The sequence below is a fragment of the Labeo rohita genome, chromosome 17 (genome assembly GCF_022985175.1).
Source record: "Labeo rohita strain BAU-BD-2019 chromosome 17, IGBB_LRoh.1.0, whole genome shotgun sequence".
NCBI lineage: Eukaryota > Metazoa > Chordata > Actinopteri > Cypriniformes > Cyprinidae > Labeo > Labeo rohita.
Window position 1 is genome coordinate 1,554,469 of NC_066885.1, and position 15,068 is coordinate 1,569,536.

The 15,068-nt window shown below is 33.0% G+C and overlaps 2 protein-coding genes across 5 annotated transcripts in view; both read left to right on the top strand.

Annotated features, from left to right (window-relative positions):
* The window catches only part of LOC127179684 (adhesion G-protein coupled receptor G2), a 178,849-nt gene extending 173,467 nt beyond the window's left edge, over positions 1-5,382 (top strand). For 2 of the 4 annotated variants that reach the window (XM_051133369.1, XM_051133365.1), the window contains 2 exons: positions 3,305-3,588; positions 3,940-5,382. In XM_051133369.1, coding sequence (XP_050989326.1) covers positions 3,305-3,588; positions 3,940-4,079 — 424 coding nt within the window. In that variant the 3' untranslated portion in view covers positions 4,080-5,382. Of the gene's footprint in view, positions 1-2,401; positions 2,668-3,130; positions 3,222-3,304; positions 3,589-3,939 lie in introns of all 4 variants that reach the window. The other 2 variants (XM_051133366.1, XM_051133367.1) reach the window with 2 other exon arrangements.
* A 2,977-nt stretch (positions 5,383-8,359) lies between these two features.
* LOC127179685 (adhesion G-protein coupled receptor G2-like) lies at positions 8,360-14,563 on the top strand. Its single transcript, XM_051133370.1, has 13 exons — positions 8,360-8,401; positions 10,156-10,230; positions 10,701-10,890; positions 10,968-11,127; positions 11,200-11,340; positions 11,484-11,597; positions 11,678-11,714; positions 11,804-11,901; positions 12,095-12,219; positions 12,307-12,572; positions 13,027-13,117; positions 13,201-13,484; positions 13,849-14,563. Exons 1-13 carry the CDS (start codon positions 8,374-8,376, stop codon positions 13,983-13,985), a joined length of 1,746 nt encoding a protein of 581 aa, XP_050989327.1. The 5' UTR covers positions 8,360-8,373; the 3' UTR covers positions 13,986-14,563.
* Positions 14,564-15,068: the final 505 nt, after the last annotated feature.

Below are 15,068 nucleotides of genomic sequence, written 5' to 3' on the forward strand. Positions count from 1 at the left end.
TAATGTTTTATGCCTTCATTTGATAACCAGAACATTTTAAATACACAGAAGGGGTAAAAAAAAAAACCTTTTATAAGGCTATTTTAAGAATAAATTTGAATAAATTAAGTATGCATTCAAATAATTAGACATGCTAAAACACAGAATTTGATAACAATAAAATATATGGTGAGAGAAAAAAATAAAACTGGTGATGGATGGACAACAGATAGTGGTGTGCTGACTTTCATTAAGTCAACACTGATTACAAAGCAGTTTTCTGTGTCATTATAAGCATCCAAACATTTAGTGCAAAACTGCAGAAGTTTTATTGCTTTGACTTCATATACTGTATGATTTGAGAATTATGTTGCATTGTGTTTCTCATAGATTGTTGGATAGGAAGTGCTGTTGATCCTGGAGAGAGATGTAGAAACGCTAAATATGAGCTCTCTATGTGCAATAGTAAGTCTGTGTCTTAAGATTTATACTCAACTAAGTCCTAAGTAAAGTATGTTAGATTACAATCATTTGACATAATTAAAATTCCCCTTTAAATACAATATTGTATTGTGTAATGCAAGTTAAATGTAAGAACGTTATTCAGTTTTTATTTTTAACACCTGTGTAATATTACTCTGTGTATTTCAGCTCTTGCTTACAATGATTTTGTTCCTGCATGTTCTCACTACATGTACAATCAGATCAGTGTTTCTAGGTTTATAACTATTCAACAATTTTTAATCTTTGAGACTCAGTTGCAGACATAAATAAAATGTATTCTTGATTTATTTCTGTGTCCTAAAGAGAAAAGAAGTGGATACATTCTGCATTTAAAAGGCCACCCAGATCAGTGGAAGTGTGTGACCTGCAAAACTGCCTGTATCAAACAACCTGAAACAAATATCAGACTACCTGAAATTATTAAAGACGAGGATGGATTTATTGATCCTGCAAAAGCATCGTAAGTGTGTGTGTGACTAGTGACTTTTAAAATTAAATTTCTATTAAAGAATACCAAGTGATTGAATACATTTTGCAGAGACGCCTTGAACAATATGACGTCTCTGGTGAAGGAGATGGAAAAAAACAATAAACTCAGTGCAGTGATTGACATGGGGGATGTTATTGGTGTTCTCCAAATACAAGCCAATAACACAGAAACTGAAGACTTTTGCTACTCTTCAGATCAGAATGTGATGAACGTAAGACCTGAGAAGCATTAAAGTTATTAAAACACATTCATCATTTATCAAAGCTAATTCTTCTTTTCACAGATTCTTGACTGTCAAAGTGACCTGGAGACAGATTCTCCCTGGTCTGTAAAGATTCCCAGTGAGGCCTTTGATAAAGCACGTCTGGAAAGAAATGAAAGGGCATTTGTTGGAGTTTTGCGGTTCAAAAACATGGGAAATAAGGCACTGTATTCTATGTTGTATTTTTATTATTATTATTATTATTAATTTTATTATTTTTAACTTTCAGCTGTTGTTGTATGGGAAGACTATTTATGATTTTCTAAAATTCAACTGGACAAATGTTTCCTGTTGTGTTGAATTCACAAACATTTATATTTCATTGCTTTATGGTTTCTCATTTAGAATGATACTAATATTTTAAACAATGAGACTTATGGAATAACGATGGGGGCCAAAATCTCCAATCTTACTGACGATATTGAGATGTCCATTAAACAGAAAAATATGGTAATAAAGGTTTTGTTGCAAAACTTATTTTACATACATAAAAAACTGTGAGAGCAAAATATAAATCAAATGTGTTCTTACAGGTCGGTAAGGCGTCCTGCGTTTCTTGGGATGGCAAAGGTACATTCATTTCTAGCTTTACTGATCAGTTTTGATCAACAAACCCAGTTTATTTTATATAATTACAATTTGCTCTCTTTTCTTTAAAGGAGAACTTAAATGGACAACGTCCGGCTGTGACACAGAGCAAATCAACAACACCATAAAGTGCTCCTGCTCACATCTGACGTTCTTTGCAGTGCTGATGGTGAGAAACTTCTCAGAGTAGAATTTGCGCTTTCATCATTCATGTTTCATTTTAAGACCCCATTAAATCAATATCAGAGTCTTTTAGTCTACATGCAAGTGGACGTATTAAAGATGACAAAAGAAACTTTTAAAATTTGCTAACAAGATCTGATACTTGCTAACGCACCGATCTGTGTGTTTTGTTTTCTCAGATCCCTCAGTCAGAGTCAGATGCAAATGAAACAGCGCCGCATCTGGAATCATTGACTCTCATCACTTCTATCGGCTGCGGCATCTCCATGTTTTTTCTGTCCATCGCTTTATTCATGCATTTCCTGCTGCGGTACAGTATCTTCATATATAGTTAGTTTTGTTTACTTTAAAAAGTTTCCAAAGTTACAAAAACAGTTGTTTCTATGTTTTAATAGGAAAGCCAAATCAAATCAGGCCACGAAGATCTTGATGAACATGTTTGTGTCTTTGTGTCTACTGAATGCTGCGTTTTTGTCAAACGAGAGCGTCGCTAACACACAAGACAACACTGCGTGCGTCTTCATAGCGCTGGTCCTGCATTACTCCATGCTGGCCTCATTCACCTGGTTCTTCATTCAAGCTCTTCATATGTACTTATGGCTCATCAGACAGAACGTCACCATCACAAACTACATGAGGAAGATCACCGTGTTGGGCTGGGGTGAGTTACAGCAACAAAACACCCATTTCAAACCATCTAGTCCAATTGTAAGTTTCACTGAAAAGGTAAACAGTTTATTGCACAGGAGTCATATGAACTACTGTCATGATCATTTTATGGTGTTTTGTCCTTTTCTTGAGCTGTTCCTATGACAGCATCTGAACACTTATTTTAGTATCATTAAGATACTAAAGTTTTTATTATTTTAAATCATGTTTATTATTTTATTTTTAAATATTTTTAAAATATTTTTTATTTTTTTTTTTTTTTGTGTGTGGGGGGACATTTTAATAAATAGTTTATTTTGTCTTTTTTGTAAATGTGTCTATATAGTTTTTAGAAAATTTTATTTCATTTAATTTTTAATTTTCAGTAACAAAAAATATTTATTCATTCATTCATTCATTCTTTTTTTTAGGTTTATTTTTTAACTATAATAACCCTTGTCTCTGTGTGTTTTCAGTGTTTCCCACTCCAATAGTCATAGCTATTGCTTCTGTAGGAGAATATAAAACACTGATCCTAAAAACATCATCTGAAAAAATTTCACGGATGTAAGTTTTGTAAATTTAAATGTAAATTTATGCATGTCATCTGATTGTCTTTTTAATTATATTTCATTCTTTTCTAATTCCAGGTGCTGGATTACAAATCCTTACATTCACTACATAGTGAACATCGGCTACTACGCTTTAGTTTTCATCTTCACGACAGGAATCTTCATCATCATCGTCACTAAGGTCGTTCAGGCCAGAATCATAAGAGCGACTGACGGCAAGAGAAAGACGTTCAGAAAGCAGCTGATGATGGTGTTGAGTTTGTTCCTGCTCTTCGGTCTGACGTGGTCTGTGATGTTCTTCAGTTATGGAGCGATGATCATTCCCTCATATTACATATTCACTGTGCTCAACTCGTTTCAGGGTGAGAAACAATCACATGCATCAGTGCATTTTTTTTAGTAGAATACTTCTATTTTTTTTTTTTATAGATTTCAGCAAATTATTTTAATTCATTCATGATTTTCAACAAATTATAATATTTAATTATTTTTATGTTTACTTATATTTTTAAGTTAAGTTTTTTTTTTACTTTTTATTTAATTTAAAAAAATTATTTAATTCTAACAGGGTTGTGATGATACATACACTAATATGATTAATTTGAGCTAAAGTCTGATTATATTCAGTCAGTTTAAAAAAATACGAATGACATTAATCATATCTGAAATGTATTTGAATTAGTTGAAATAAGTTTTTCTGATCTTTGTTTCAGGGTTTTTCCTCTTCCTGTATTACTACCACATTCACAATGGCGTTGCGGGTCATTTCTCAGATGATCCAGAAAACACCGACTCCAACACAATCATCTCTCAATCCAGCATTAATGCTGTGTATGAAAATATTCATAACTAGCATAATTAGGACATTAGGCTTTTTTTGTCAAGACTTTCTCTTAGACTAAAATAGAATTATGACCCTAAAAGGGTCAGTTTTACTGAAATCACTCAAAACAAAAGACAAATATCTGTTGATTGTTACTAAAAATTTGTAGAAGGATTGAATTGTGCTTTCAAATCTCTGATATGATCTGATATTCTGCTGTTCGATTTAAGCATTTTAATCATCATGTGTGTGTCAGAGTGACTCAAACAACACTGAAACTTATTTAGAAAAAAAAATTTACATCTTCAGGATGACAGTAATATCCGCATGCCTGTGGATTCAGACATCTGCATGCTCATTTGATACAGCAGGTTAATAATATTCACGAACACGGATATGAAACATATTTGGTTACTGGAAACACAACTAACAAAAAAAAAACAACAACAACAACAACAACAACAAAAAACACGCATAGTCAGAATCAGTAAATCACTCATTGTTTTATGTTTCTTATAATTTTCTGTTACATTTCAAAATATTTCTCGTATGATTTTAAAGGAGCTAATAAAATGTAATTTTATTAATCATGATGGACTGACTCCAAAATCATTTATTTACTTTAGTGACACTTATAAATATGTGAATGTCAATCATTAGGTCACGAAATATCAAATGTCACTTACACAGAAAGATTCACAAACACACAAAGAAAGTGTCAAAACATGACATTTTCTGTATCTAAATCGTGTCAGAAATCCATTAGTTACTTTTTCTTTAGCATCTTCAAATTGTTTCTACTATTATTAAATATTTATTTTCTATATTTATATTGTTATCTGTGAGCAAAGATGACTTAATAAACTGGACCTGGATTAGTGTTATACAATATACCAGTACTAAAAGCTTTCACGATACTCTGCTTTTAAAATGGTATACGATTCCTCAATAAACTTAAAGCTTGAAAAAGAACTTAGTACAGCACACGCAGACTATCACATGAATTCAGATCTCTTTCACTACTTATTGCTCATTAACAGTCAAATACACACACAATCATGTTAAATCATGTTAAAATCACTGTCTTATGACTTAAGTGAACGTAAACATTTGAGAAAGAAAACCCATAATTGGATCCGTGCAGCTCTTAAAGTGACAGCAGGCTAATATTCCTGCTGTTGTCTGTATCTCTAATGTTAACCAAAACACAAAAGATAAAGAGAAAAATCACTCACTTTAGTTTTAATAATGATTGATGCATATTTAATTCATACAGTAAAGGCTATGCAGTGCTTTATTTTTACATTTTGATTATTCAGTTTCTGCAGGCTACTATTTCTTACCTAAATGCTACTGTTAAATAGACAGTTGTGTGTTGTATCTTTGTTTTATTGTATATTTCCTTTTGTTATTTACTTAAAAATAAATTTACATTTATGTTCTTATTACTAATAAAAAAAGTAAAAATTACAAAAATGCCTATATCACGATATAAATTGTTATCATGAAATAAAATTACTCTGTGTGAAATAAGACTTTGGTCATATTTTGCAACACTAGCTCATGGCCTCAAATATACGTCAAATGAGTATTTATTTAATGACAAATAAACTTTTTTCTTTTTTCCAAGTTTGAAAAGCAGGGCAGACACACACTGGTCAAGAGAGAGATATCAGTTTTATTTCTGTTTTTCTTAATTAATAGATAACATAATGAACTGTAAGTTCAATGTGGGTCGTCTATTATTTGAAGAGTTCATTTACAAAAACAGATTTTTTTCTCAGTTTTTAACCATTTTCAAAAATCATGTTTTTTCATTGTTCATTCCAATTAATCACAGTCAAACTGCAGTTGGGTTATTTTGATTAAGTAAAAAAAAAATACAGCTAACTAACAATAAAAACACAATAAAACATGGTAACAATAAAACAATGAAGAAGAAAAAAATGGAGTTGTCTGTTTTCGCAAATAAACTCTTCATTTAATTACTTTTCCTGTTGTTTTAGATTTTTGTTATTGTATTTTATGTGATATTTTAGTCAGGTGTCGTGTTGAAATCATAATCTTGGTACCGTGACAACATTAACTGAAGTTTCCAGTTAAAGCCCAAATAAACTTGATTTGCATGTTTTCAAATGAACTGTATGTCAGTGTCCTGCGGCTCATAATCCAACAACTTCATATGTGGACACATCAAACTCCCTCATCTCTTGAACTATGGACTTTATCTGAAGGATTTAACAAGAATATTATTACAACTTTATGAGATCTGTCTGAAGAAAACTAAATGAAACACTTGTGTCTCTAACAGGCTGTTGTCTCTGGGAATTATGTCTTGTCAAAAGCAGAATTTGCTGTGGCTGATGATCATCTGTTGTTCTACAGGCCAGACAGGTATGTTGCTTTAAAAATTGCTTTTCTCAACTTGAAGAGAAATATATGCCAATAGGTATGTTGTTTGGTGCCCATTAGAAAACGAGAAACAACATGATTAAATAAACAGATTATGGCTGTGAGCATCTAAACTTTGAGATCTAATACAGAGTTTTATATCATGTCATACAGTGTTACATAACCTCAAAAGTTGTCTTTTGTTGGTGACCCAGACGTGGGTGGCCCAGGGCCCCCCCAGTGGCCCAAAAGTCAACATCCAAATCAATTCGACAGATCAATGTTTCTGGCACGGAAGTAGTTTAACAAATCCAGGTAGATGTGAAAAATACTGCTAACATGACTCTGTAAATACTGTATATTTATTATCTGAAAACACTGACAAACAACTGACAGACTTACTGAGTTCATTTCCGTTTCTTTTTTTTCCAGCCATAAAACTGGAATGTCTGTCATATGATGATGAACAGAAAAAGAATGTTGACATAATGAATGTCAAACTAAATATCTCTTCACAAGGTAAAACTATATTTCATTTATAAATCACTTTCACACTCACTTTATTTTTTTGGACAAATGTAAATGTTCTCTGTTTCAGGACAATGCAAAACATACAGTTTCAACATAACAAAACAAGGGCAGAATTATGAAGTCAGAATGAATGAGATGGTTGAAGAAAAAAAAACATATTTTTTGCCAGATAATTGCCCATGTTCGCCAGATCTGAATACAGATATTGCAGGTGCGTGTCATCTTACAACAGAAGCAACACCACAAAAAAAAAATTTTTGATCATTGCTGTTATTGATGATTTTGTCATCACTGTTGGCCAATTAATGCAAACTAACAGATCCTAACACTCACAAGACTGAAATAATATAACAAACTGTTTGGATAAAGTTTGTATGTTAATTGTCTTGTAAGGACTGTAATAAGTTATTGAGTTTGGAAGAGCAGATCACAGTACAACGGTTTTATTCTCAGAATAGTTCAGAATATTTTAGATTAGTTAAATATTGAAAGTGTTACACTAATTTCTACACAATCCACATCAGGTCTTACTGGGAACTGCTATACAGAGCAAATCAAGATATGCAAAGGTAAGACTTTGTCCACTTATATAGTGTTTACGTGTTCAATTAAGGCAGAACAACCCTGTTTAAAAAAACAAGTGTGAACGTAAGAGCAAACTGATGACATGAAAACACACAACTTACTCACGGAATGAAGTGTATGGGGACAAAAAGAAACCCCAACATAAAACTATATTATATTTTAGCCTACCAATTAATCTGAGAAAGTATTTTTGATCTATTTTCTAATTTGATCAACATGACACAATATATAATTGAGACTGAATTATGAAAACAAACTGCTGTTCACACAGAAAGACATTTTGCATTTTACTGCACTGCTTTGTCATAGTTTTATTCAAATAAGCATGCACAAGGCCAGCGTTTAAGGCGAGTTTACTGTACAGACTCATGAGGACTACTTGGCTCAGTTCAAAAACAATGACACTTACCTGTTAGCTTTCCCTAACACAGTTTCAAACTTCGAGTGAAAGCAAAGCATCTTGCATCCAGACTTACATGATAACCAAATTAACTAAAACCTGCCACCTGCAAAGGCATCCAAACTAGGAAAGCACACAACTTACAAGCAACTTCAGTAGAAAATAAATAAATTGCAGAGCAGACAGATAACATTCAGTAATTTAGACTAACTGTTGCATTTCTTGAACACTTGTTTGTTTGTTTGTTTGTTTGTTTATTTACTTCTTAACACCATTCAAGCATGTATATTCATGGAGATTCTGTGTGTTATACACACAAGTCGGGGGGGGAGGGGGGGGGGCATTTAGAATTTTCAATTCACCTAACCTGCATGTCTTTGGCCAGTGGAAGAAAACCGGAGTACCCAGAATATACCCATGCAGACACAGAAAAAACATGCAAACTGTAAGTGCTGTTATATAGATGTTCTGTATATTTGTTTCATAATTAATTATTTTATAATTAAAAATGAAAATGTGTTGTAATGTGATGTAGAATCATTTGGTGTACTTTAAAACATAAGGGTGCGAGAATGCATCACTTGAATGGAAATGACGTGCTTGTTAGTCGCCCTGATGGACTGATAATGAGTGGGTACATCACAAGGCTCTGCTAAGTTACAAAACATTTAAGTTTAAAATCAGTGCTGTCGCAAGTCAAAAAGATTTTCAAAAGAACTCTTTTCATGACAAGCGGCCAATGAGGTATTTGTTTCACTTGTTCAATGTATTGGACAACTGTGTGTTGTATAATTTCTGATGTGTTTGTACTACGCTCATTTACGAATGCGGTTCTCAGGGCGTTGTGGCATTACCGTGTTAAGATGTCAATGGCGCAAAAGACATAAAGAGGATGACCCTACACAAACTCCACGCAGAAAGGCCTCCTGTCCGCTGGGGCGCAAACCAGGGACATCTTGAACACTTGTAACATCAACATTCAGAAAGACAATTAGCTCACATTTTATTTTTTGGGGCCGGTGATGGATGGACATCGTATAGTGGTGTGCTGACTTTCATAAAGTTGACACTGATTACAAAGCAGTTTTCTGTAGGGATGGCCGATATCTCAATGTTTGCGATATACCAGTAAAAAAAATTTCCCATGATAAGAATAGTCTTCCCATGATAATAACGATAAAGTCTAGTTGTCGACATATTTCTGTGTGTGACAGTGCAGAGTGACATGCTGAAGGCGCACGTGAAACTAGTATATCATTAAATGAGGAGCTCCAATCTGGAAGTGGTTTGGTCAAAACTGTGCAGTGCCACAAAAATCGGTCTGAGCCTTGAATAACGTTAACTGTACTAGTAGCAAGTGTGCGATGCAGTTTTGTATGTGTTTGAGCCTGTTTACAAACTTGTTGTCCAAAGGTATTTATTGGCATGCTTTTTCTCTAAATTAACTTAATAACATGGTCAAGTGTTTGAAATAACCTTTTGTGGTCGCCTGTGGTTTTATATCACAGAATGAGGCAGAAATCATACTATTTTATAGTATTATAAAGGCTATGTCGATTAGCATTGCATTATATATATATATACTTTATCCTTATAAAAATACCCAAGATTGCTTGAAGAACACAGACAAACCATATATTGTAGCAATGATATGTTTATTGTCTTCAAATTTCCTTAAAATTCCTCCGTGTTTTGTTCAGCTACAGCGATAACTGGATTAGAGATTCCTGAAGCGTCGTCAGTACTATTACTTCTACTCTAAAGCATATGTGAAGTTTCTGCGCAAGGGCGCCCTCCGGCTCCCGAATCAGAAAGAGCTTTATTGCCAAGTGTGTTTCACCCACACAAGGAATTTGTCTTAATGTTAGGAGCTTCCAGTACAGAAAGTACAAACAATTTAATTCACATTACATTATGTGTGTTCTCAGTAATGCCCACAACACCCTATTTTGGAAAAAACAGGAAAGATAATACTTTTCTCTAAAGAAACAGGATTTCCCTGAATTATCGTCATTGATATCACAATAAATACCAGAAATTATCATGATAAATTTTAAAGCCCATATCGCCCATCCCTAGTTTTCTGTGCCATTATAAGCATGCAAACATTCAGTGCAACGCTGCAAAAGTTTTATTGCTAACTCCATATACTGTGTGATTGAAAATTGTGTTGCATTATGTGTCTCGTGGTCTCTTCAGATTATACAAAATGCGCTGCTGTTGATCCTGGAGAGAGATGTAAAGACGCTACATACAAACTCTCTACATGCAATAGTAAGTCTGTGTCTTAAAATTTATACTCAACTAAGGCCTCAGGTAAACTACGTTACATTACAATCATTTGACATAATTAAAATTCCCCTCAAAGATAATAGTACATTGTGCAATGTAAGGTACATGTAAGAAGTTATTAAATTTTATTTTCAGCATCAGTTTAATATTACTCCTCATATATTCCCCTGTGCTTAAAATGATTTCATTCCTGCATGTTCTCACTTCATGTACAATGATAATCCAGACAGTGTTCTGTGCACAGATCTGGTTATCCATGTTGTATGACTCATTATTTATTAATAACTGGACTAAGTTAATAAAAAAAAAAGTTAATTGTGATAAACATGCATTGATGAAACATTACAATGATGAGATCACATGTTTCTAGGTTTATGAATGTGCAATTATTTAAAATTTTTGAGATGCAGACATAACAAAATACATCCCTGATTTATTTCTATGTGCTAAAGAGAAAAAAAGTGGATACATTCTAAGTTTAAAAGACAAGACAGATCAGTGGACGTGTGTGACCTGCAATAAAACAAATACTCCTTGTAGTCAAGGGAACAAAACTGCCTGTATCAAACAACCTGAGACAAATATCAGTCTACCTGAAATTATTAAAGACGAGGATGGATTTATTGATCCTGCAAAAGCATCGTAAGTGTGTGATTACCATTGACTTTTAAAATTAAATCTCTATTAAATAATATCAAGTGATTAAATACATTTTGCAGAGACGCCTTGAACAATATGACGTCTCTGGTGAAGGAGATGGAAAAAGATAAACTCAGTGCAGTGATTGACATGGGGGATGTTATTGGTGTTCTCCAAATACAAGCCAATAACACAGAAACTGAAGACTTTTGCTACTCTTCAGATCAGAATGTGATGAACGTAAGACCTGAGAAGCATTAAAGTTATTAAAACACATTCATCATTTATCAAAGCTAATTCTTCTTTTCACAGATTCTTGACTGTCAAAGTGACCTGGAGACAGATTCTCCCTGGTCTGTAAAGATTCCCAGTGAGGCCTTTGATAAAGCACGTCTGGAAAGAAATGAAAGGGCATTTGTTGGAGTTTTGCGGTTCAGAAACATGGGAAATACGGTACTGTATTCTATGTTGTATTTTTATCTTTCACCTCTTGTTGTATGGAAAGACGATTCTCTAAAATTCAACTGGACAAATGTTTCCTGTTGTGTTGAATTCACAAACATTTATATTTCATTGCTTTATGGTTTCTGATTTAGAATTATACTAATATTTTGAACAATGAGAGTTACGGAATAACGATGGGGGCCAAAATCTCCAATCTTACCGACGATATTGAGATGTCCATTAAACAGAAAAATATGGCAATAAAGGTTCTTGCAAAATTTATTTAATATACATAAAAAAAAAAAAAACTGTGAAAGCAAAATATAAATCAAATGTGTTCTTATAGGTTGGTGAAGCGTCCTGTGTTTCTTGGGATGGCAAAGGTACATTTATTTCTGGCTTTACTGATCAGTTTTAATCAACAAACCCAGTTTATTTTATATAATTACAATTTGCTCTCTTTTCTTTAAAGGAGAACTTAAATGGACAACGTCCGGCTGTGAGACAGAGCAAATCAACAACACCATACAGTGCTCCTGCTCACATCTGACGTTCTTTGCAGTGCTGATGGTGAGAAACTTCTCAGAGTAGAATTTGCGCTTTCATCATTCATGTTTTATTTTAAGACCCCATTAAATCAATATCAAAGTCTTTTAGTCTACATGCAAGTGAACGTATTAAAGATGACAAAAGAAACTTTTAAAATTTGCTAACAAGATCTGATACTTGCTAACGCACCGATCTGTGTGTTTTGTTTTCTCAGATCCCTCAGTCAGATGCAAATGAAACAGCGCCGCATCTGGAATCATTGACTCTCATCACTTCTATCGGCTGCGGAATCTCCATGTTTTTTCTGTCCATCGCTTTATTCATGCATTTCCTGCTGCGGTACAGTATCTTCATATATAGTTAGTTTTGTTTACTTTACAAAATAGCCTAGGTTACAAAAAATGATTTTTTTCTATGTTTTAATAGGAAAGCCAGATCAAATCAGGCCACGAAGATCTTGATGAACATGTTTGTGTCTTTGTGTCTACTGAATGCTGCGTTTTTGTCAAACGAGAGCGTCGCTAACACACAAGACAACACTGCGTGCGTCTTCATAGCGCTGGTCCTGCATTACTCCATGCTGGCCTCATTCACCTGGTTCTTCATTCAAGCTCTTCATATGTACTTATGGCTCATCAGACAGAACGTCACCATCACAAACTACATGAGGAAGATCACCGTGTTGGGCTGGGGTGAGTTACAGCGCAAAAAAAAAAAATCTATAGCTTCAAACCATCTAGTCCAATTGTAAGTTCCACTGAAAAAGAAAACAGTATATTGCACAAGTCATATGGTGTTATGGTGTTTTTGTCCTTTTCTTGAGCTGTTCCTATGACAGCATCTGAACACCTATTTTAGTATCATTAAGATACTAAAGTTATTTATTATTTTAAATTGTTTTTTTTATGTTTTAGTATTTTAAATATTTTTATAAATACTTTTATCTTTTTTTATTTTTATTATTTTAGCATTTTAATAAATAACTTTTTAAACTTTTTAAAATGTGTCTATGTAGTTTTTATTAAACTTTAATATATTTAATTTTTAATTTTCATTAATTTAAAATATTTATTTATTAATTAATTTTTTAATGTTTTTAGGTTTAGTTTTTTAACTATAGTAATCCTTGTCTCTGTTTGTTTTCAGCATTTCCCACTCCAATAGTCATAGCTATTGCTTCTGTAGGAGAATATAAAACACTGATCCTAAAAACATCATCTGAAAAAATTTCACGAATGTAAGTTTTGTAAATTTAAATGTAAATTTATGCATGTCCTCTGATTGTCTTTTTAATTATATTTCATTCTTTTCTAATTCCAGGTGCTGGATTACAAATCCTTACATTCACTACATAGTGAACATCGGCTACTACGCTTTAGTTTTCATCTTCACGACAGGAATCTTCATCATCATCGTCACTAAGGTCGTTCAGGCCAGAATCATAAGAGCGACTGACGGCAAGAGAAAGACGTTCAGAAAGCAGCTGATGATGGTGTTGAGTTTGTTCCTGCTCTTCGGTCTGACGTGGTCTGTGGCGTTCTTCAGTTATGGAGCGATGATCATTCCCTCATATTACATATTCACTGTGCTCAACTCGTTTCAGGGTGAGAAACAATCACATGCATTAGTGCATCTGGTTTAGTAGAATACTTCTATTTATTTTGGCAAATGTTAGCAAATTATTTTATTAATCATTTATTTAACGATTTTTATTTAATATTTTATTTTATATTTATAATTTAATTTAATATATAATAATTTAATTAATTTTTTTAATTATTTAATATTTTTAATTCATTGTTTTAACATATTTAATTATAATGGGGTATAATAGCTGTTATACTAATATAGATTAATATGATTATTTGCTTGGTTACAGTTTAAAAATCATGCAAACGACCTTAAATCTGTGAAGCGTATTTGAGGAGGAAGAATTATTTAAAGTATTTTTTCTGATCCTTTTTTTAGGGTTTTTCCTCTTCCTGTATTACTATCACATTCACAATGACGTTGCTGGTCGTTTCTCTGATGATCCAAGAAGCTCCGGCTCCACTACAACCGTGGTTCAACCCAACATGAATGGTCTGGAAAATGTCTACAAATAACCTAATTAAAACTTAGTTAATTAAAATTAGTTTCTTAGACAGCTGATAAGTTAACAGTAGACTGCCAGAATACTAGTACAGTCATATGTACTACAATATTCAGTACAGTTTAAAATGCGTGTTTCATAATCTTCTGTATGGTGATGGGAATTTAACTCATAATATGATCGTAAGCGGAATCATTAGCTTTTAAGAACTTAATTTAACATGTATATAATATTGTAACTGAAAGCTACTTTACAAGTCTCATATTTTTGATATCTGTAAGTTTAGGGTAACTGTAATTAAGGTTATTAAATAGATATTGTTTGACTAACTTATGAATGTTTAAACTGTAATGAACATTATTTCTTTCATTATTAGAATTTGATGTGCTAGGAGTAAAGACGTCAGATCTTCCATCTAGTGTATTTTAGGTACATATTTCTGACAGCTAAACACTGAAAATCATTTAACAATATTAATAACAATGATATTGTTTCTTTTGCAGTGGATAATGTTAACCATTTTCTGCATGCATCTGTTAATTAAATACAATATTTTAAATTAACTTGATTTATTTTGTCGTCATACATGTAAATATATCAGTGATAAGCTACTATATTTTTGTTTCCAATTTAAAAAGACAGCATTTGACATACATTTGCTGTAGAGTGATATGCTTGTGCTCCACTAGAGGGCGCTGTGAGGTTTCAGATTGCAATGTGTAACTCATGAATGAGTTGGAAATGTGAATGAGATCACAGAAAGACCCTGTAAAGGCTCAGGGTGACGCATGTAGTTGCTATTACAACCAGCTAATGACTCAATACTTAGTTCTGGTTCACAGTGACTAATAAACCTCCCCAATCCAGCTGAATGAATTGATTTCAGATTTACTGGCTCTAAAGTTGTGAATGTTTTTTATGGTCTCAGAGGAACACTAATAACTCAGCGTTGTTTTTTAATGACACTTCCAGTCAAACTCACAATGCTGATATAGACATTGTAGGGATTCAGCGAGGACGCATTAAATTGATCAAAAGTGACATTAAAGACATCCTTTAGTTTTCAGATCCTTTCAGTTTTCAGCTTTGCATCACA

Coding starts and splice junctions, on each gene's coding strand:
- LOC127179685 (XM_051133370.1), top strand. CDS start 8,374: ATGCAGACACAGAAAAAACATGCAAACT. Junction 11,341..11,483: donor TCAGAAACATGGGAAATACG/GTACTGTATTCT, acceptor TTTCTGATTTAG/AATTATACTAATATTTTGAA. Junction 11,598..11,677: donor AGAAAAATATGGCAATAAAG/GTTCTTGCAAAA, acceptor GTGTTCTTATAG/GTTGGTGAAGCGTCCTGTGT.